The sequence below is a fragment of the Narcine bancroftii genome, chromosome 1 (assembly GCF_036971445.1).
Source record: "Narcine bancroftii isolate sNarBan1 chromosome 1, sNarBan1.hap1, whole genome shotgun sequence".
NCBI lineage: Eukaryota > Metazoa > Chordata > Chondrichthyes > Torpediniformes > Narcinidae > Narcine > Narcine bancroftii.
The window spans coordinates 276,997,122-277,019,974 of NC_091469.1; the positions used below are offsets into that span (position 1 = coordinate 276,997,122).

At 38.0% G+C, this 22,853-nt stretch overlaps 1 protein-coding gene across 9 annotated transcripts in view; it reads left to right on the plus strand.

The window, feature by feature from the left end:
* sbf2 (SET binding factor 2) overlaps nucleotides 1-22,853 on the plus strand; it is a 446,331-nt gene that overhangs the window by 259,089 nt on the left and 164,389 nt on the right. For all 9 annotated transcript variants that reach the window (XR_011345382.1, XR_011345383.1, XR_011345385.1 and 6 more), the window contains one exon: nucleotides 10,289-10,438. Coding sequence is in view for 5 of the 9 variants with exons in the window: in XM_069900054.1 (XP_069756155.1) it covers nucleotides 10,289-10,438 (150 nt within the window). In the remaining 4 variants the exon portion in view is untranslated. The remainder of the gene's footprint in view (nucleotides 1-10,288; nucleotides 10,439-22,853) is intronic.

Consider the following 22,853-nt stretch of genomic DNA (forward strand, 5'->3'; position numbering starts at 1 on the left):
TGTTCTACTTCAGTTAGATGCGTCTATTTTTTTCTTTTTTCAGTAAATTTAATAGCCTCTTTTGATTTGGTTATGTATTCCATTAATATTTATAGTCATATAGTTCAACATGGCCATCTCATACTCTGTTTACATCTCATTTCCGCTTCCTCACCACCACCTTTCCCCTTTTCCCCATTTCCATTTCTGTTTTTTTTTGAATGCACTGTATGACAACACTTCTAAAACATTAAATATTTCAACCATTCTCACATCTAAAATTCCTTTAACCCCAAGTGTCCCCCACCCCTCTCTGAGTCACCCCTTGTCCCTTGCTGGGCAACCACAACTCCCCTCTCCATTCGGACTGCGAACCCGTTCGCAAGTGTCAACTGATTTCACAGTTACTGTTATTCTCTCCTACCCGACCCCCTCCAGAAAAGACTTTTATCTTCAAATTACAACAAAGCTCCCCCTCTTTTCTTCTCTTTTTCTTTTTTTCTTTTTTTAACTCCTCTTTTTTCCCCCCCTTCTCCCTTCCCTTTTCTTCCCTCCTTTAGTTCTTACTTATACATTATTTTTACATCTTTATATGTAGTTTGACGTTGTTCTTTGTTCTTGTTACCTCTCTTCATCTCTCTATCTGTTTTGCAGGTGTTCTGCAAATTCTCGTCCTTTCTCCGGATCCAAGAACAGTCTGTTTTGCTGCCCCAGGTTAACTATTTTAAGCACCGCTGGATATCTTAACATAAATCGATTTTGCTGCGTTAAACTCCTTCCTCTTCTTTAGGAGCTCAAAACTTATGTCTGGGTAGAAAAAATTTTTTTGACCTTTATATTCCAGTAGTTTTTTTGTCTTCTCTAATTTTATTCATTGCCTTCTCCAATATATTTTCTCTTGTCGTGTATCTCAGAAATTTTACTAAAACGGATCTTGGTTTTTGTTGTGACTGTGGTTTCGGGGCTAATGTTCTGTGTCCCCTTTCTATTTCCATTCCTTCTGCTTTTCTGGCATTCCCAGGACTTTTGGGATCCATTATTTTATAAATTCTTTCATATTTTTGCCTTCTTCATCTTCCTTAAGGCCCACTATCTTTATATTGTTTCGCCTTCTATAGTTTTCCATTATATCCATCTTCTGAGCTAACGACTCCTGTGTTCCTTTAACTTTTTTATCACTTTCTTCCAATTTTCTTTTTAAGTCATTCACTTCCATTTCTACTGCCATACACGTTCTTCCACATTTTCTAATCCTTTCTCTACATCTGTTATGACCAACTCTATTCTACTCACTTTTTCTTCTGTACTTTTCATTTTTCTTTTCATTTCACTAAATTCTAGTGTCAGCCATTCTTTTAATGCTTTCATTTGTTCTTGAAATTTTTTTTTATCTATGTACTGTCCATTCATTTTACCTCCTATTCCTCTGTCAGAGCTTGGTCTTCTTCTTCTTCTTCTTATTCTGTGTCTGCTCTTGGGTTTGTGTCTTCTATTTCTCTTCCTTGTATCTGTGTCTCTTCTGGCTTTCTTGTTGAGCTGTTTGTCTCATTTTGTTGGGCATTTTTTTTTCCATGGTTTCTTGATGTTGGTCCTCTTCTTCTGGGCTGGTTCTCAGATGTGTCTCTTGCTTCCTTTTCCCTTTCTCATCCCTCCCTTTCCTGTTGCTTTCTTTATCTTCCAGCTGCGAGCCCTGCTGTCGGGCATATCTCAGCTGGTCCCCCCTCCCATCGGTGTTTTCCTTGTCGTGCGCATCCCACACGCGTGATTCCTCACGTATGCGCAGTTGCTCACACGCGTTTCCTCACGCAAGTGCAGTTGCGCACCTCTGTTTGGCTCAGTGAGCTATTTTTGCAGTCCCACGGTCAGTGGGTCGCGACCCTGCGGGCTCTCCACTAACCTCTGGGAGCGGGTTCTTCTTTCCACGGCAGGTCCCTGCTTTTTAATACAGGTAAGGCTTTCACCTTTCTCTTTCTTTCTTTTCTTCCCGTTGTTTTTGGTTTTTCTTTCTTAGGTGCCATTTTCTCCACACCTTTATTTTTTTTATTTGTTGTGATTTGTGTGTCTGTGGCTTTGCTTTTTCTTCACTTTTTTTTCTTCTTTTCTGGAGAGGGCTGGTATTCTCCTACCAGCCACTACTCCATCACGTGACTCCTCGCTTTCTACTTTCAAAGTGAATTATAATTCACAGCTCAAGTGCTAATGTGCCAACCAAATAAATTGATTATTTTAGATTCAAATTAGCTTTTTCTCTTTCCATCCTTGCTGCCTGTCCCACTGAGTGTTTCCAGCATTATTTTGTTTTATTCCAAGGGAATAAATGCCTACTCCTTTCTATCCGAATAGCTTCCTATTCTGAAACAACTTGGCCTAATTCTGAAATCCTGCTACAAGGGAAACATCCTCTCAGCATACACCTAGTAAAGCCACCTTAGAATCTTGTATATTTCATTAAGATCACATCTCTTTCTTTGACAGTAGCTCAATTTTTCTAATAAATGACCTCTGCATCTTTCAGAATCAATCTTGTGAACTTTTTCTGAATTGTCTCCTTCGATGAGATCAAAGATGTACATAATATTTTTGATGTGGTTTGACAAACATGAGGTTGTCTCTAATACTTGATCCCCTTTGCCATGAAGCTCAGCTGTCCATTTGCCTTCCTGATAGTTTGCTGTACCTCAATGTTACCTTTTTGTGTTTAATGTACTTGGACACATAGATCCCTCTGACCAGCAAGACTAAATTACAGCGTTTGTATAGTTAATTGCTCATCTGTTCCTTCAAATTCCAGGCTATTCATTTTATTTTTCTAGGAATTAGATGGTCCTTTTGAGAATTAAATATTCTTTGCCATGATTAAACAGTTAAAATTGAGACTTTGAGATCAGAAAATATGTGGGAAATATTGAATTATTTTCAATAAAAGAATGCAAATGGAAAAAAAAACTGATGAAAGGGAGTTCTGTGAGAGCCTCTCTCACTGCTCCCACACTGCTCTCCCTGCTGCCATCAAGCTCTACGACTGTGTACTCACCTCCACAGCTTTGTGTCACCTATTGTGATTTGGTCTGTGCTCCTCCACCTGGCCGTTCTTTCCTCACCCCAGCCTTTTGATTCAGACACCTTCAGGCGTTTTACTCGTACCTTGAAGAAAGGCTTAAGCCTGAAACATTGGTAAAACATATCTTTAACACCGATGGATGCTGCGAGACCTGATGAATTGCTCCAGCATTTGAGTTTTCAGCACAAACCAAACTGATGCCTTTGGAAACGAAGAACAAGTACAAAGTGCTGGACTATGCAGCAACTGAGACATCATCTCTGGAGAGAGAAACAAAGTTAGTGTATCATGTCTGTAACCCTCGAACAGAAGAAGGAAAGGTTAGAAAGTACTGTCTGTCTGTTTAAATTGCAGAGGAGGAGTGGTTCAGATATAAAAAAAGGAATGTCTGATAAGGATTGATCACTGATAGTTGAGGGAGGGTGATGAAGACTTGATAATAGTAGCTATATTCTATTAATTGTTTCTAAACTCCGAGTATATAGAAGGATATCCGAGCATAAGAATTAAGTGTTATTCGCCATCTGTTCCCTCAAGTTTACTCAGCCTTTAAACAAGTTCACAGATGATTTTCCACCTCACTGCCTTTTCCCCACATTGTTGCATATTTCATATTTTTGTGAAATCTATCAATCTCCGTAATGAATGAACTCAATGACTGAGCTGCCATAAATCTCCAGGAGTATTCTGAAGATTCACTCCCCCATTTGAGTGAAGGAATTCCTCTTCATTTTAGCCCTAAATAGATCTGAGATTGTGGTCCTTGTTCTCAGACCTATAGTCTAAGCATACTGTTGGCATCCAACCTAGTAAGAATTTTCTGAGATTCATTGAGTTATATATTTGAATGAGCACAGGGTTTGTCTCCTCAATTTCCTAGGATCCAGACTGCTGACTCTTTATTGCACTTTCTGTATGGCAGAAATATCCCGCTTTTTAGGTAAGGAGAATAAAACTTTACAGAAAACTGTAAGTGTTGTCCTATGAAGGGCCTACATAATTGCACTAAAATATCTTAACACCATAGGGTCAAAGAGCTTAGAACAGGCCCTTTGGCCCAACTTGTCAATGCTCACTGTTAGTTCTTTGGACATCCCATTTGTCTGCATTTGGTTCATGTCTTTCTAAATCTTTCTTATCGATAAAACTGTCAAAAAATGTATTTTGAATGTTACTCTTTCCGCTTCTAGAACTTTCTATAGCAGCTTGTTCCAGATATGGATCTCCGTCTAAGTGAAAAAGTTGCTTCTTTTGTCCCTCTTAAATCTTTCCCTTATTCTATAACCTATGCCCTTTTATTCAAGAATTGTGTACCTGAGATAAAAGACTAAGCCTTCATTTTATCCATGGCCCTCGTGATTTCATAAACATTAATAAGATCTCCTTTCAGCTGCCTTTGCTGTAGGGAATAAAGCCCAAGCCTATCCAACCTCTCACTGTAACTCGAGCCCTTTAGTAATATCCTAGTAAATCTCTTCAGTGCCCCTTCCAGGGAATAAAGTCCTAATCCCTTTCCCTGTAGCTCATTTCCTGAAGTCCAGACAATGTCCTTGTATATTTTTGCACTCTTTCTATCTTATTGATATCTTTCTTGTAGTTAGCTGACCAAAACTGCACACAATACTCCAAATTTGGCCTATCCAACTGTGTTGACACTTTCAGGGAATTATGTATCTGTATTCCCAGATCCCTCTGTTCTACCACACTCCTCAGTACCCTACCATTTACCGTCCTTTGAAAATATAACACCTCACACTTGACTGCATTAAATTCCATCTGCCATATTTCAGCCCATTTTTTCAGCTGGTCCAGATCCCTTTGCAGGCTTTAAAAACCTTCTTCACTGTCCACAACACTCCAATCTTAGCGTCATCTGGAATCTTGCTGATCCAATTTGCCACATTATCATCCAGATCATTGATATTGATGGCAAACAACAATGCTACCAGCACTGATCCCTGAGGCAGAACCTTAAGTCAGCAAGCACTTCCTCCTCTTTAATCTGTGCAAGTTCCATTACCTCACTGCTTGTTTTCCTTACTTCCCATGACACTGTGCCCTTTTTCTGAGTGAATACTGATGGAGAAAAAACACCATTTAAGACCTCTCCCATCTCTTTTGGCTCCATACAAAGCTGACCCATACTCTCCTTTTGCTCTTAATGAACCTGTAGAAACCCTGAGGATTTTCCTTTACATTGTCTGCCAAAACAATTTCACATCTTCTTTTAGCCTTCCTGATTTCTTTTTTGAGGTTTGGCATTTTTATACTCCTCAAGTTCTTCATTTGCTCCATGTTGCTTGTACCTGTTATATACCTCTCTTTTCTTTCGAACCAGATCCCAATATCCCTCAAAAACCAAGATTCCCTATGCCTTCTAACCTTGCCTTTGATCCTGACAGGAACATATAAACTCTGTACTCTCAAAATTTCACCTTTGAAATTCCTCCACTTAGCTTGCACATCCTTGACTGAAAACAATTTATTCCAATCCACAGATTCTGGATCCTTGCTCATTTTCTCAGTTGGCCTTTCTTCAATTTAGAATCTCAACCTAAAGCTCAGACCTGTCCTTCTCCACTTGAAACTAATGGCATTATGACCCAAAATGTTCCCTTACACATACTTCTGTCACCTGTCCTGTCTCGTTCTCAATTGGTGATCCAATATTGCACTCTCTCTAGTTGTACCTTGTATATTGATTTAGAAAACTTTTCTGAACACATATGACAAACTCCAAGCCATCTTCTCTTCAAAACATTCTTATGTGAAGTGATAGAAATTAATTTATTGATTTACCAGAGATAAGAAAAGTTATGTTCCACAATTGCTTGATCATTTTTCATGCCATTTCAATAATGGAGGCTGGTCATCCTGATGTCTCAGAAAATTCATCTTTGTAAGTTAATTTATACAAAATATAAATAATCCCCATTACATGCTAAGTTAAATGATTTCAGAGAAGGTAACTGCAGAACTGCTGTAATTTAGCCAAATGCCCATTTGATTAGAGAGAGAAACTTCAGCCATATAGCAACCCCTACTGGACATTGAATGAACATTGAATGAGGATAAGATGAGTTGTGGTGTTCCTGTTGTAGATAGCTCATCATTGAGGAGGACCTTTTACCTCTGCTCTAGCACTCAACTTTCTGAAGATCTGCCTCAGCAGACATCCAAGTTTGTATTACTTTGGGGGATCAATGAACAAATTTTCTTTGATTGACACTCTGTCAATCAGCTCATTCAAACTTAGTTGGCTGCATCAAAAATTAGAAAGAGTTGCATGACACTATTTGGAGCATATAATACAGAAATAGGATTTTTGATCAAGCTGCTTCATATCACCTTCATATCACCGAATAATGAAACCTCCATATGTAATCATAATTCTCATTGCAAGCCTCTCCTAATTTCCTTTTAAATACATCTCTACTTCTTATCCAAATTGATCCTTGTTATACTGAATTTCAAATTCTCATCACTGTCTGAGTAAGAATGTTCTCTCTTGATTTCCTATTTTATTTCTGAGCAATTTCTTTTCATTATTGCCTTTGGTAATGTTTCAGTGGTTTCTTGTTTTCCAGGTTAGTACTTTCCAATATGTTCTAATGTATCCTGTTCATCCACCTTCTTCTTGAGTAATGCCTTGGGCTTAAGGATAATTTGGTTCCAATTGGAGCTTATTGTTATAGCAATAAACTTCATTCATTCTCATGGAATGTAAGAATTTTAAGATGGCAATGTTGGTGTTTTTCAAGTGCCTTGATGACTTTGTTGAAGTCCACATTTCAGAAGCAAATTGGATGCCAGGGATCACTGTTGCCTGGTTGACCATGAGTTTTGTCCCAGACTTCAGATCTGGATATTCAAACAGGATTTTCTTGAGTGGATTAAAGATTGAACGAGTGCATTGAAGCAAGTAATGAATATTGTTATTGATGTCTCTTAGAGAATTGGGAGATGGTGTATATTTTACAGTTACATGAAAACATTGTTAGAGGCATATTAAGTGTAAACCCTCACGTACATTTTAGTGAATGAGTTGATTCTTTGGACTTCATCTGAATTATCCCAAGCAGGTTCTTGAATTTGTGTATTAAAAGCAACCTTTGCTGACAAGTGAGTCCCAAGATCTGAGAAGTGGTCCATATTTTGTAGAGCCTGGTCATGATTTTTTTTAATTAGCAAAGGGCAATATTTTGCAGTGGGGGCAGGTTGTTAGAAGACGGTTGTCATGCAGCTGTTAAAAGTTGGGCTGATCCTCTTGTATGGTTCAGTGAGTCAGTGATAACTTGGATCTTGACCTCCAGCTATGAGATTCCGCAAGTGCCATTACACCTTATAGCTTTATTACTGAATTTGGTATCACCTTGGTTTTGAATGTAAAGTGCTGTAAATTGAGTAAGTTCCCATTTGTTCAGAAGATCAGTCTGATGTTTCTCTTGGAATAAGAAGAGGAACAGAAAGGAACTCTGTAGTAGCCTGAAAGAAAGAGGTTATCATCTGGAGAACCCTGATGGGGCAAGTTTCATCAGCGAGTCCTTGAGGTGACTAATGGTACCTCGGTTGTCGAAATCCTGGAACAACTAATATCTCTCTGCAAACCCTATAAGAACCTTCCTGAGCGGTAAACATTTACCTTTCGAGCACCAAAGTCTGGTGAACTTTATATATGTTAAATTCTGTGCACAGTATAAGAATTGCTTGCATCCAGAGAACTTGGAAGGAGAAGTGAGATTGAACTGTAAACCCAAGAACTTTTCTTAACTTTACATACACATTACATACATGTGCAATTAGAATTAGAAGGGGGTTAATTTGGGTTAGTTAAGTATAGAGATAAGTTAAAGTTTGATTCTGTTTTCATGTTTAAAATTGATTAAAAATAACTTTTGTTTTAAAAACTACTTGTCTTGGTGAATGTCTATTGCTGATGAGTTTTGGGGTCCTTTGGGCTCATAACAGTAAGCAAACAATTACAGCCTCAGGATAAAAGCTCTTCTTGAGCCTGTGCAGGTTCAAGAGCAGATGGAAGGAGAGTAAAAACTCCACAGTTGGGGTGAGATGCATCCTTGATGATGGTTTTTGCCCTGCCCAGACAACATTTCTGATAAATGTTCTCAATGGTGGGCAATTGGATGTCAATAATCCACTGGGCAGTTCACACCACCCACTGAAGTGCTTTATGGTCTGATACGAGACAATTTTTATGTTTAAAGTATATAATATATTGATGCATGGTGCAGGTAGTATGTTTTTATTGGGGTGTGGCTGAGGAGTATCTCCCCATACCACCTTTCTCCTATAATTTCAAGTATGTTTTCAACTTTAAGTTTTATTTAGTGGTATCTATGTTGTTAGCTCTTTCAATGTTCTGCTATAGGATTACCTTTCGAAACCATGTCCCTTTAGTTTATATACAAATGTGTATGAAAGTTGTTCATGAAATATAATCCCAACCAGCATGAGAGAGAAAGCCACAATGGAAACAAAAATCAATCTAACTTTGAGTTACTGCTTTGAGTCAATAATCTAGGATTAAATGAACATGAGGATTTTAAACTTTACTTGGAAATGGGTTTGAAAGCTGATTTATAATTTATTGTCCCCTAAGGCAATGATCATCGTTTTTAAAAACCAAATTTTAAAAAAGTATTAATTCATTGTTGATTAAACAATCTCAATATTTTTGAGTTGAATCCATTTTCCTTCCTTCAGTCATTTAAAGTCCATGTAATGTATTGCCATCAATTAAGTTGTTAGTCAAAGTTCACAATCAGTGCAACTTTTTCAAGTCAAATTTATTGTCATCTGATTGTACAAGTATAACCCGATGAAACAACATTCTCCAGTCCTCGGTGCAAAACATGCAGACACACAACTAGACATAAAACATATGCAGCACATGTATTATAGCTATAAAAATAAATAAATATTGTTTCATGAATATGAGAGTCTCGGATGGTTAGTGTGCGCAGTTCCTTTGGTTGTTTGGCGTTCTCACCGCCCATGGGAAGAAGCTGTTCCTCAGCCTGGTGATGCTGGTTTTGATCTTCCTGTATCTCTTCCTTGATGGGAGCAGCTGAAAGATGCTGTGTGCAGGGTGTGTGGGGGGGGGGGGGGGGGGGGGGGGAGAGACACTCAATGATTTTGCATGCCCTCTTCAGACAAAGACAACGATCATGGTAGATGACGTTGATGGGGGGGGGGGGGGTGGAGGAGGAGAGACTCCAGTGATCCTTTCTGCCGCCCGTGGTCTTGTGGATTGACCTCCAATCCATTACTCTGCAGCAACCATAATACACTGTAATGCAACAAGCCAGGACACTCTTGATAAAAGATTGACATGCCTAATGCGCCAACTATGGCATGAGGGTCCAGATACATGGTGTTTCTGACATCTCAGCTCAATAGAAAAAGAACATCCCTAAACTCATTGTTGACTCTGGGATGGAGCACAAGGTCAGTAAAAACTGCATCTGACTGCCCAGGATTCTGAACTTGTGTACTGCAGGATGCAGCTCAGAAGTTAAGAAGAAGGCAGCACATCCATTGCAGCTAATTGATGGTTTACAATAGAACAGCCAGGCAGCTATCAGACTAATCTAGCCCAATACCCAAAAATAGTAAAGCAGTGAGGGAAAACAGACCAACTCCTTAGGTTCTTGAGAGTGCTGTTTTGCTTCACAGTTGATAAGCATCAAATGTTATGAAGCTGATGTATTTGTGTAGAAGATATAAGGTAAACCTCCTGGATATGACATACTTAAAACCAAAGTCAGAATTTTTCTCATGACCAATGTTTTGCAATCTTTCTATTTAAATTGTGGTGATCCCCAAGCTCCAGCCACAGCTGAGGTTCTTCACATAAGAAGTTGTAAATCATAATTCAATTTACATTACACAGGTTTTTCTTTTAAACAGGTGCCTTTGGGATGGAATTTTACAATGGCGAGCAGTTTTTGAGATTCACAAAACAATGACTTGATGTTGGAGAATATATTGAATAATACTTTGAATGCATCACATATTAGAAAAAGTGAAGTGGTTACAAAGTTTAGTTTGGGAAGATATTAAATTTTATAAGGATAGTGTGCAGGTTCATATAAATAATCTGTTGCCATTTGAATTTTTTAATTATTATTGTGTGGCAATGTAATGATAGCCTATCCATTATTAACTGTATTAGAACATTTCAAAGATTTGAAATAAAGTTTACATTTCCAATTTTGTTTGCTTTGTTAGACTCTTCCAGCCGCAATGCGTGCTCTGAAGGGTCGGGTGGCTCGGCAGTGCCTCCTTGAAGAATTAAGTCTGCATGTTCAACAAAATCGGGCAATTCTGGATCACCAACAGTTTGACTACATTGTCAGAATGATGAATTGTGCATTGCAGGTAAATCTTTCTGCTACATCAGTAGTAACTATTCTCCAGCAGAGATGGATGAAAAAGACTCGTTGAATCTCTAATATATTATAAGGACAAATTATTCAATTTTTGTTTAACCTTATAATGAAGTTGAATTATAGAAAGTTTAATCTCAAAGTTAGAATTTTGTACTAAAAGTTACTTAAGATGCAAATGACATTTCATGGAGCTCAATGGGGATTAAACATAGCTATGAGGATCTGGGTGGAAAAGTAGAATTGAGAGAGTGCAGACAGGAAATGTGGCTATGGATGGAAATCTGTAAGAACAGTGGAACAGGAGTAGACCTGATTCATAGATTCATTAGATTATATAATATTGAAACAAGCCAAACTTTGATCTTTGGTCAAATGTCTCAGCCAACCCCATTTACAAGTATTTGGCCCCTATCCCTCTCGACCATTCATGTACCTGTCCCGATGGTTTTTTTAAAAAACACTATAATTGTACCTGCCTCTTCCATCTCCTTTTAGCTCATTCCATATATCATCACTTGCCCACGGAACTGCTTTAAACCTTCGCCCATCTTAATCTGTTCTCTCTAGTGTTAGTCTCCTATGCTGGGAAGAAGACTGTGACTATCTTTCCCTCCTATGTCCCTTATAATTATACAAAGTTTGTCAGGTCGCCTCTCAGCCTCTTTGCTCCAGAGAAACCGTAAGTTGGCACAGTTGGCAGAGAGGTTAGCACAACACCTTTACAGAGCTAGTGATTGGGACAGATGTTCGAATCCCGCGCTGTCTATAAGGAGTTTGTACATGCTCTCCGTGTCAGCGTGGGTTTTCCCAGGGGTCTGGTTTCCTCCCACCGTTCAAAATCATTCCGAGTTATAGGTTGATATGGCGGCATGGACTGTTACTGTGCTGTATCCCAAATTTAAAATTTAAAGAAAACATTGTCAGCCTATCAAATCTCTCCTTTTTACTTAAGCCCTCCTTCCAGGCAACATCCTTCTTAATTTGCACCCTTGCTGGCTTAATCTCATCCTTCTTATAGTGTGGTAACCAGGTATGTTGAGATTTTGAGTAAGATCATTACTGAACAAGGGTCATTTATTCCTCAGTGGCAAGACGAAGCTGCTCTGAATCAGCCCTCAATTCTGCATATAAATGCCATGCAGAATTGTATATTCTACACCGAGTTGTAGAAGGACATTAACAGAAATTTTAGTAACTGGAAGACTATATGCTGCAGGGTTCAGAAGGTCTATGTACCAGGCCCTTGCATTTGTGGTTTTTATGAATAATTTAAACTTGATTGTGTGGCACACAATTATGGGGTTTGAAAAATATCAAAATTGGTAGTGTGGTGGTTGATGATAAAGAAGGTTCTGGGCTACAGGAAGATATCTATGGACTGATCGCATGAAATTTAATGTGTTGAACTGTGATATGTACCTGGAAAGGGCAAATAAAACAATGAAATATGCAATGAATGGTTGAACAATCAGAAATGTTTACTTCTACCAAGTGCTTCTCCACAATGTAGTAAGACACGTAACAAAGGTGGCTGAGAAGGCATTAAGGATTCCAGTCAAAATCAGAGATGTCATACTGGCACATTTTAAAATACCAATTAGTTCACAGTTTGAATACTGTGTACAATTCTGTGCACCCCTTTAAAAGATATAGAGATGGCTCAGGAGATTTACAAAGTCTGTTACAGGGCTAGAGATTTATAGTTAAAAGATGTGATTGTGTATTCAGTGGTAGTTTTCTTCAGTGCAAGGTCAACAGAGGGAAGATGTATTGGAGGCACATAAAATTGAGAGGCTAGACAGTTCAAATAAAAGGACCAGTTTCCCATTAGCACTGGAGACTCATAGGTTAATTTGGAGAAGAATTAATGGGGAATTAAGAAAATACTATATTTCTCAATCAGTCTTGAAGTTCTGTAAGGTGGGAGGAAGTAGAAATGAACACAACATTTAAAAAACATGGAGACATGATAGCATTGCTATGGACCAAGAACTAAAAAGTATGATTAACCAAGCCCATTGTTTTCTAGCATGGACAGGGGTCTTTCTATGCAGTAAATCTCCATGATTTTCTGCCTTCATACTCTGGTAACACCTTCTGAATTAACTGAAATAATGCTGTAAGGAAGCATGTTACGGGATCCTGGCCCAGAGACGATGAAGGAATCACACAAAATCTGATTGTTGTGAGATTTGATGTTTGAGCTGGTAAATATATAAGATAATGCATACAGTGCACATCAAGAGGGCTGATCTGAATTGAATCATATCAAATTGCTTATGTTTTGTTGCTGCTACATTCATACAGTTTCCTGCCATATACTGTATTTCATCTTTTGAGGAGCAAGAGTTGAATGTTCACCACAAAATATCCAGCCTCTGATCAGAAATAAAACGTTGGAAAAAAAAGTCATTTTCAGATTGAAAGCCTTTAACAAATGAGGTATTATAAGGATTATCTATTTGCTGTCTGCATCTGTGACTTAAATTAGGTCTAAATATAATGTTTCCACATTGACAATTTCAACAGAGTGGAAGACAATGCTATAAAGAGATGTAGATGATGTTGAAGGAATGGACATGAACATGTCACATTAAGCATATAACCACTTACGGAGCGGAAACAGGCCATGTTGGCCTTTCGAGTCCGCACCGGTGCACTGATTTTGTGCGCATTGAATACAATGTTTTCGAAAGTGTTCATTTTGAAAAGTAAATGTAAAAACAAATTAAAGCATAAGTAGTAACACATCCAGCCGAAACTTTAACCTTGAAAATCAAACTTTTTGAGTAGTTTCTGAGAAACCAAACACATCCTATTTACTGATGTCCTCTTTATCTGTTTGACTTGATGTACTCCAGATTAATCAAATGTGATTTTTCTTTTGTAAATTTGTTGGTTTTGCTTAATTCTTTTCATGATGCTGTTATTATATTCTTTAATATAAATTCCAGCAATTTCCCTGCTACTGATATTAGGCTAACAGGTTGGCAGATTCCTCTTCCCTTCTCTTCCCCCTTTAAAATATGGGATCTCATTTATCTCTAATCCACTGGAACGATTCCAGAATTCAGAGAGTTTTGATAGATAATATTCAGAACATTCAATATCTCTCAAGCCACCTCTTAATAAAACATTTGGATGTACATCATTGGCTCCTTGGGATTTGTCAGCTTTCAGTCTCATCAACTTGTTTTATACTTTTGACTAATACTTTGTTTTTTTCAGTTCCTCATTCTTGCCAAAGTCTTGATTCCCCAGCAGGTTTTATATCTTTTATGAAGACAGACATAAGCAATTATTCTACTACTCTGTCATTCCCAATTTAATAAAAAATCTCTGTTCCTGCAATGGATCTGCACTTATCCTCATGTCTTTTAATTTTTATGTAATGAGGAAAGCTTGAAGTCTGTCTTTGATTCTCACCTGTTTACTCTAATGTTTTATCTTGTCTTCATCTATTTGTAATTGTGCACTGTTGAGCTCTAAAATGCTCCCGATATCATAGACGTGCAGTGTAGATAAAGGTATAAAGGTCCTTTGGCCCATCATGTCCATGCTGCTCATCACGGACAAGTTCAAGTTTATTATCATGTAACTGATAAAGTGGTCTGATAAACCAGATGAGGCAGCAAATCTCCAGGTCACGGTGTCCACATCCTCATGTGCGTGTGCATCTCTCAGATACAAACACACACACGCCATACTGTCTTTTTGGCTTGGCTTTGCGGACGAAGATTTATGGAGGGGTGATGTCCATGTCACTAATACTTAATCATATATACATACATGTATTTATTTATATATATATATATATGTATGTATGTATGTATATATATGTATATATTATATATATATGTGTATATATTATATATATATATATATATACACGCGCACGCACACACACACACACACACACACACACCCACATATAACTTAAAATAAATATTTTAGGATAATCTACTCATTAATCTCACAGCCTGAGGGAAGAAGCTTTTTCCTAGTCTGGATGGTAGTGGGTCAAAGATACTGTGTGCTGGATGGAAAAAGTCTTTTACAATTCTTTTAACCTAATTTAAGCAATGCTCACAGTAAATGTTGTCAATAGAGAAAAGGGAGATATGAGTGATTTTCTCAGCTTTTTTTATAGTCCTCTGTTTTGACTTCCAGTCCATTGCTTTGCAGCTACCATACCACAAGAATACAGCAAGATAGGTGTCTCTCTACTGTGCTCCTGTGCAAAATATCTATTTATACTGTACTGTTCTATACTAGTACTATTTACCAGCACATGATGCACAACGTTCCATCCCTAACATCTAGCAAAGCTATACCATTACCCCTTATCAATTAAACCTTTTGCTATTTCTGACTACTTCAAAAGACTTTTCATTGTATTTAATGATCGTTAATTTGTCTTGTCAGTCATGGATGAATCACTTCTACAATTGGATTTTTATGTCTTAAAGGACAGTTTATTTTTGCAAATTGTCTTGGAGGGGGTGAAACAGATTTGCTGTGAGAATCAACTTTAATGTTATATGTTACTTATCTCTCCATTTTATTTGCATTACCCCTTACCTACCTCATTTTATTTGCCATTATAGTACATTTTAACAGTTCCTTTTTGTGCTATAATTTAATTGCAGCTTTTGAACCAATTAGTATTAATGTAACATCAAAACAAGGTTACAATTAAAAGCTATGCCATATCCTGATAAGCAATATACAGAGGTTGGGATACTTTTCAATGACATTTTTCAAATAATAGAGGCATCCAAGCATTTTAATCTTGAATAAAACAAGTCTTGGAAATAAATATATCAAATCAAATCTACTGCAGTCATTGTCAAACATAAAATATATTTTAACATTTTAAGATTTTATTATGTTTTGGTAATGATGGTAACCTCGGATTGATGTTCATAAATGGGATTCTGCAAATTCAATGGCAGTTAAGAAGAAAAAAAAACATACACTAAATGCTTTTAAAAACTCCATACTCTATAAATTACTGTACATTCTCACATGCTATTCATCTATCTCATCCTCTCACCATTCAATAGCTTTATAACATCATCCCAACTCAGTTGTCACCTCAGCAACAAGATCTGATTTCCATATGCTGTCCTATCAGTGGTTCCACTTTGTTCTTCAATCTATATATGTAAATTAACATTCATAAGCTTAGACTTATGATCTAGAGCAAGGGTGTCAAACTCAAATTCACAGAGGCCAAAATTAAAAACTTGGACTAAGTCGTGGGCCAAACTAAATATTTATTGAAAACTTTGAACAACATCTGCATGTTTTCTCTTCTTTCAACATATGTAATGTTAAACTTTTTCTTATTAAAATAAATGTTTAATAATAGTTTTGGTTAAACTCTTTCCAGAAGAAGCATTAACAAATGAGAAATAAAATATTCAATAAATAATATTTCTCTATAGCCTTTAAGCTCCTTTTAAATGTTTTTTTTTCACAAGCCAACAAGTCAAAAAATAACAACTTGCTTCAATGACAAACAGGTTTGTCTTTTAAAATGATGAACATATAGTCTGCCTCCCACCTATCTTGAAAGGTCCTGTTTTCTGTCTTTCGTTTGGCCATTTTTCGTAAGGGGTTTATTCCATGTGAGTTGGGCGACAGGTCGCAGATGCTAATGAAAGTAAAGAGAGGCGGTGGGGGCGATTAGCGGGCTGACGGGCCGGCGCCGATGCATTTGCAAAGCATTCTGGGATTTGTAGTATGAGCTGTGCATGCGCTATACTGGCGCGGCAGCCAGCGGGCCAGCTCTAATACATATTTGATATGATCTTGCGGGCCAAATATAATTATATCACGGACCAAATTTGGCCCGCGGGCCTGAGTTTGACATGTGTGATCTCGAAGATGGGAAATATGCATTATAAATGTTCATGTATAGCTGATCATGTTCCTGCATTCGGAAGCTAAACAAACAGTACACATGTATTAAAAATAAATATTATTAATAAATAGTAGAGTAACAGAGAGTTGTTTTAGCACATTCAGCAGACCATTACCCTTGGGAAGAAGGTGTTTCTCAGCCTGGTGATTCTGGCTCTGATACTTCTGTATCTTTTTCCTGACCAGATTAACCGGAAGATTCTTCCTGTGTGGTGGTAGGTGTATTTCCTGATTTTGCGAGCCCTCTAAATAATCCCATAAATCCCATCTATGGAAGGGAGGTTGGGGGGGCGGGGGGGGAAAGTGTGACCCCAGTGATCCTCTTTGCCGCTTTTATGGCCCTGTGAATTGATTTCTGATCTGATGCTCCAATCTACGGGTGGTCTCAGTCTAGCAGTACATGAGACCATGGACAGTCATGTTGGCAAAGGAATGGGATGGAGAATTGAAATGGGTGGCCACTGGGAGATCCACACTATTGCGGCGGACAGAGCTGAGGTGCTCAACAAAGTGATCTCCTAGTCTGCATCCAGTCTCTTCATGTAGAGGAGACCACATGGGAGCACTGGATGCAGTAGATGACCCCTGCAGATTTGCTTCACTTGGAAGGACTGTTTTTGGCCCCAAATGGTGCTGAGGGAGGAGGTGTAGGTCCAAGTGGAGCAGCTCCTGCGGTCACAGAAGTAGGTCCCAAGGGGATGATTGGTGGGGAGGGAGGAGTAGACAAGGGAGTCGCGGAAGGCGGAGATGGGAATATGTGTCTGGTGGTGGGATCACGTAGTAGGTGGCGGAAATAGCGGATGAGGTTGTTGGATGTGGAGGCTGGTGGGGTTGTAGGTGAGGCCTAGAGGAATCCTGTCCTTCAGGTGAGTGCTGAGTTGATGGTGGTAGAGGGAAGCCACATTGTTTGAAGAAGGAGGTCATCTCTGATGATCTGGCATGGAAGTCCTCATCCTAGGTGCAGATGTGACATAGGCAGAGGAATTGAGAGAATAGAATGGAATCCTTTCAAAGGAGGCTATGGGTTTAAAGAAGATGTCTGTCGAGAGTGTGTCTCCTGAGATAGAGACAGAGATCAAGGAAAGGAAGAGTATTCCCTTGCCGACATGTCTCTCCATGGTCACATGTACTGCCAGACTGAGACCACCATAAATTGGAGAAACATCTAACTACTGGGCACCCTCCAACCAGATGGCATTAATATTGACCTCTGGCTTTCGTTTAACCCCACCCCTACCCCCTGCTTACCCCTTCATCTCTCCATTCCCTGTCTTCTTTCACACAGACATGATAAATTCTATCTGGTCCCTTATCACATCCAATTAACATCTTTTGTTGGTCTGGATTCCTCACCATTGATTGAATTCTGAAACTTTCTGATATATTCTGCTTCTGTCTTCTTATTTTTCCTTGAAGAAGGGCTCAGGCCCGAAACGTCAACAATATATCTTTGACTCCAATGGACACTGAAAAGACCTGCTGAGTTCCTCCAGCATTTCGGTGTTTTTACTACAATCACAGCATCTGCAGCCTATCATGTTTCACTCTAGGAGGTTTCATTCTCCAGGTTGATCAAGATGGAGGGACAAGGTTGTAGTATCATAGTGGAACGGTTCCATCCTTAAGCAAATTGAAATGGGTCCAGTGGCTATGGGAGGTACGTTTTGATACATTCCATAACCAGACACTTGAAGCATTTCATAGAGGTGGAACTCAGTGCCACTGGACAGTAGTTATTGAGGACTGTTACTGTGCCCTCTTTTGTACTGTGATCGGGAGCAAGCCACCTTCAGCCTTAAATAACGTCCAAGCTCATTTTTGCATTCCTGTCCACCCATAGTTAACCTTTCATCTCTTTGCTTATCAACAACCTGTCGACCTTTGTCTCAATAATATTCAAAGATTCTGCTTCCACCAAAGATTCCTGGCTCTGTGGGGGGGAAAATATTTTTCTTTATCTTTTAAACAGTGACTTTTAGTTCAGATCCTCCCATAAATGGAAACCTTCTTTCCAGATATACCCTGTCAAAATAAGTCAAATTCTTTGTTTCAATCGTGTTCCCTTTCACACCATGAAAGTCTTGCATGCAATCCAGTTTATTCAATCTTTCCTCATAAATCAACCTGTGTTCCACGTGACTGTTGAGTAAACCTCTGAACTATTTCTCATGTAAATCAAAACTGTATACAATTCTCCAAATTTGGTCTGAAACTGGACACTCACATCTCTCTGTGCATTGAAACTTTACAATTTTTCATTATTCAGATCATATACAACTGCCAATTTCACATTTTACCACATTACATTGGCCATTTTTTTCCATTTAATCCATCATTTTGCATTTCAGTTATCTATTACCACCTATCGTTGTGACAGCATCAAAATTAGCCACCACACCTTCATTGCATTGACCAAGTCTGCGGTCTTCTTCAAAGGAGGTTGCTGCCCGCCGAACTGTAAGGCGCCAAGATGCACGGTTTGAGGCGGTGGTCAATGTGGCAGGCACCAAGAGATTTCTTTAAGCAGTCCTTTTACCTCTTCTTTGGTGCACCTCTGTCACGGTGGCCAGTGGAGAGCTCACCATATAACATGATCTTGGGAAGGCGATGGTCCTCCATTCTGGAGATGTGACCTACCCAGCGCAGTTTGGGGGGCAGCAACCTCCTTTGAAGAAGACCGCAGAGCCCTCCTCACTGACAAAAGACAAAGGAGGAAAAACCCAACACCCAACCTTAACCAACCAATTTTCCCTTGCAACCGCTGCAACCGTGTCTGCCTGTCCTGCATCGGACTTGTCAGCCACAAACGAGCCTGCAGCTGACGTGGACATTACCCCTCCATAAATCTTTGTCTGCGAAGCCAAGCCAAAGAAGAAAGAAGAAGAAAATATAGACCACAGAACCAATCCTGTAGCAGACCACTCCAAAAAAAATATGTATGGCCCATTTTCAATTATCCAGCCAATCTTTTATCCATTCTAATATATTATCAAGCTTTTACTTTCCCCAAAAAACTTTGTGAAATGTCTCCTTATGCAACGCCTTCAGGAAATCTATGGCGTCTATCCACTAGTTCCCTTTTATCTACTGTATATTTCACACTTTTTATTATACTGAGCTGTTGGATTATCACAATTTTGCTATGTGCCCACATTCCAATGATCTATTTTTTATTCTTGCCTCTAAAGGGTATTAAAGAAACTAGAATAAATTTATGAAATGAAAGGAAAAGAGCAGACCTTCCATGATGAAGTGTATTTGCTTTATCATTATGAATCTTCAGTGGTCAGCTTTTAGTTACACTCGTATTGAGTTGAAAATGTGGTAAATGCATTCACTGTTACGCATTTATTCTTATGATTACTCCTTGAGACATTTTACCCACTTTTTTTATTTATCTGTTATATACTGGAATATATGACTCATTTTGAATTGGTTTTTGGAAATATTGTGGGCACAGTATTATTTCCTGAATGAACTTAGACTAAGAAAACAGTGTCGAAACTTTGTAATCTATCATTATTCAGATCATATACAAGTCAGCTCCAATCATTTTTTAAAAACTTTCAGCATTAGATTTACATTGAAGCTGACCTCAATAAGTATGGAGTTTTCAGTTTATACCTTGCTGTGCAAGTCAGCAATCAAATAAATCCATTCATTTAAATGGATTTAATTAAATTATTTTTTAGAAATTGCTCCTTTATATAACATTAACCATGTGAATAATGGGATTTATACTATTGGTCAGTAACAATATTAATCATTTTGTTTGGGTGAGTAATCACAGCAATAACTTATTTTTAATTTGCTGGGTAAAATACTAACAAAATCTGATCATTTCATGTAGACATAACTTTCGAGTTGCAAATTTTAATTCAGTCAGATTTGTTTATATATTTTTGGGGTTATATTGGAATTATGTCTGAAATCAGTTTCATGTAGCTAAAAGTTGTACTTTCCTGATATTAGCATGTGGAGCATGAGCCTCATTGTTGTTTTCATATTTGCTGTTCATCTGTTGTTTCCTTTCAATGATCATGCTTGCATGAGATTCGTGAGATAAATGTATTGTGTGCAGTTTTGGTCACCTCACTACAGGAAAGTTATCAATAAGATAGAAAGAGAGCAGAGAAGATTTACTATTTTGTTGCCTGGTCTTCAGGAACTGAGTTACAGGGAATGGTTAAACAGGTTAGGACTTTATTCCCTGGAGCATAGAATAATGAGGGGAGATTTGATAGAGGCATTTAAAAATGAGGGGGTGAGAAAGATTAAATGTAGGCAGGCTTTTTTCCACTGAGAGTAGGTGAGATACAAACCACAAGGTATGGGTTAAGGGTGAAAGGGGAAACATTTAGGAGGAACATGAGGGGGAACTTCTTCACACAGAAAGTGGTGGGCGGGTGGAATGAGCTGCCAGCTGAAGTGGTGAATGTGGGCTCAGTTTTAACATTTAAGAAGAATTTGGACAAGTGTATGGAGGGTGCAGGTCTGTGGGACTAGGCAAAAAAATGGTTCAGCACAGACTAGAAGGGCCGAAGGGGCCTGGTCTTGTGCGGCAATGTTCTGTGGTTATAATGCCAGAAATTTAGTGTGTGTAAATGCCTTAATCCCATTGTGCAAATTCCAATGTTCAGTTTCCATATGAATTCACTTTCATAATATACAAAACCCATTAATTTCTTCTGTTGCAAATTACCTTTTGCATGTTTGGCTTACAGTGTCAAATGTCATTCAACTTCAGTAATTTTGGACAATTGGATGTGTACAATTGGACTTTTTAGTTGTAGAAGTAGTTTAAATGTAACTCAAATTCAAAAAGCTGTGTTTGCTGGAAATCTGAAATAAACCCATATTGCTGTAAATACTGGTATGGAAAAATAAACCAAACACCTTGGGTTAAATACCCTTCATCACAACTTTGATCTGAACCATTAATTGTTTCTTTTTCCACAGATCATGTTGACCTGCTGGGTTTCAAGGCTTTTCAGCTTTTATTGTAGTTTATCAAGCACCATTTTGTTTTATCGATTGTTCGGTCAATTATAAGAATTAGGGTTTATTTAATACAGTTCTTTGTAATATACGACAGTCTCAACATGGGTGCAGTAGCAATGGTGGGAAATGTCATGGAGATATGAATTACTAATAGTCATACCCTTTCTTACAAAATAGTCTAGTGTAGCATAATGCATGACTACCCTTAGTGATTCTAGATAGATTCTATGGCTTTAATATATGTAGCAGAAAATCTCGGGAAACATGCTAGCATCTAACTTGAATGTGACATGTGTGTAGAACAAATCATTAAATCCTGTCTCATCCAGAGAGACCGAATAAAATCATCTTGAAACCTGGAATAATCAATATTGATATCAGCATATTTGTCTACCAGTGTTATGAGGATATTGATTAATTTGGAATTTTTTAATGAAATAAATATATTTTCCAATGACAATCTAAACATCTGTTGGTGGAGAAATTGGTTGGGTCTTGAGTTGGATACTCAGATTAACAAATCGACGCACCAGATTTTGGTACTGGATATTAGTATTATGTATGAACCAAATTTTCATATTCAACTCATTGCTTTATCTACAATGTATGGTTCAGAGCAAAACAACATACTTAAAAAAAAGCACTTCAGATGACAGTTTCCCATGTAATTTTTTTCCTTCAGCATTTCCAACAGAAATTCCTCAGAGAACAATTCAGAAAACAGAAGGAAACGAATCTGTGCTGATGGAAGTTTAAATATTGCGGAAGTTATGTGGGAATTTGGGAATTATCAAGAGAGGACACATGAAATTCAAAATTTGCACATGATATTGATTAATGAGTTTATAAAATATAACATTCAAAATATGAACTGATATTACCCTGAGATTTTTTTTTCTCCAGGCAAGTCAGAATGACCACTTAGAAGTAGTGCAAAAAAAACTGTACACAATGTACACATTTAAACAAAACAATGTAAACAAACTGTGCAATACAGAGAAGGGGAAAAAATGGCCATGTTGCTTTAATTAGGAACAGGAAGAGTCATTATGTCCTTGGCAACACCCACCAAAAATTTCAGGTAGTGTAGCAAATGGGTAATATGGATTGTGGAAAGTTACTATCATATCACTGAAATCAAAAGGTGATGTGGTTATGGATTATCAGATGAAATAGAAAACTTAGTTGTATACCACATTTTTGACAAAGTACAAATTTTTGCTGATACTGAAAAATGCAATTGCGATGATAATAATACTATAGTGAATGAACTGAACAAAAATATACTTTGTTGCTGTGTATGGGAACAATTTTCCAGTAGCTTCTCTCTGTTCTCCCATAAAATCAGGGCAGAATTTCCAATGCCTTGAAGTTATTGGCTTCCCATCTCTGGAGTTTGCTGTTCATTTCAGCATGTCTTAAGGACAGGTTTTAATACTCGCAAGCATTCAGTTGCACTTTGGACCTATTAAAAT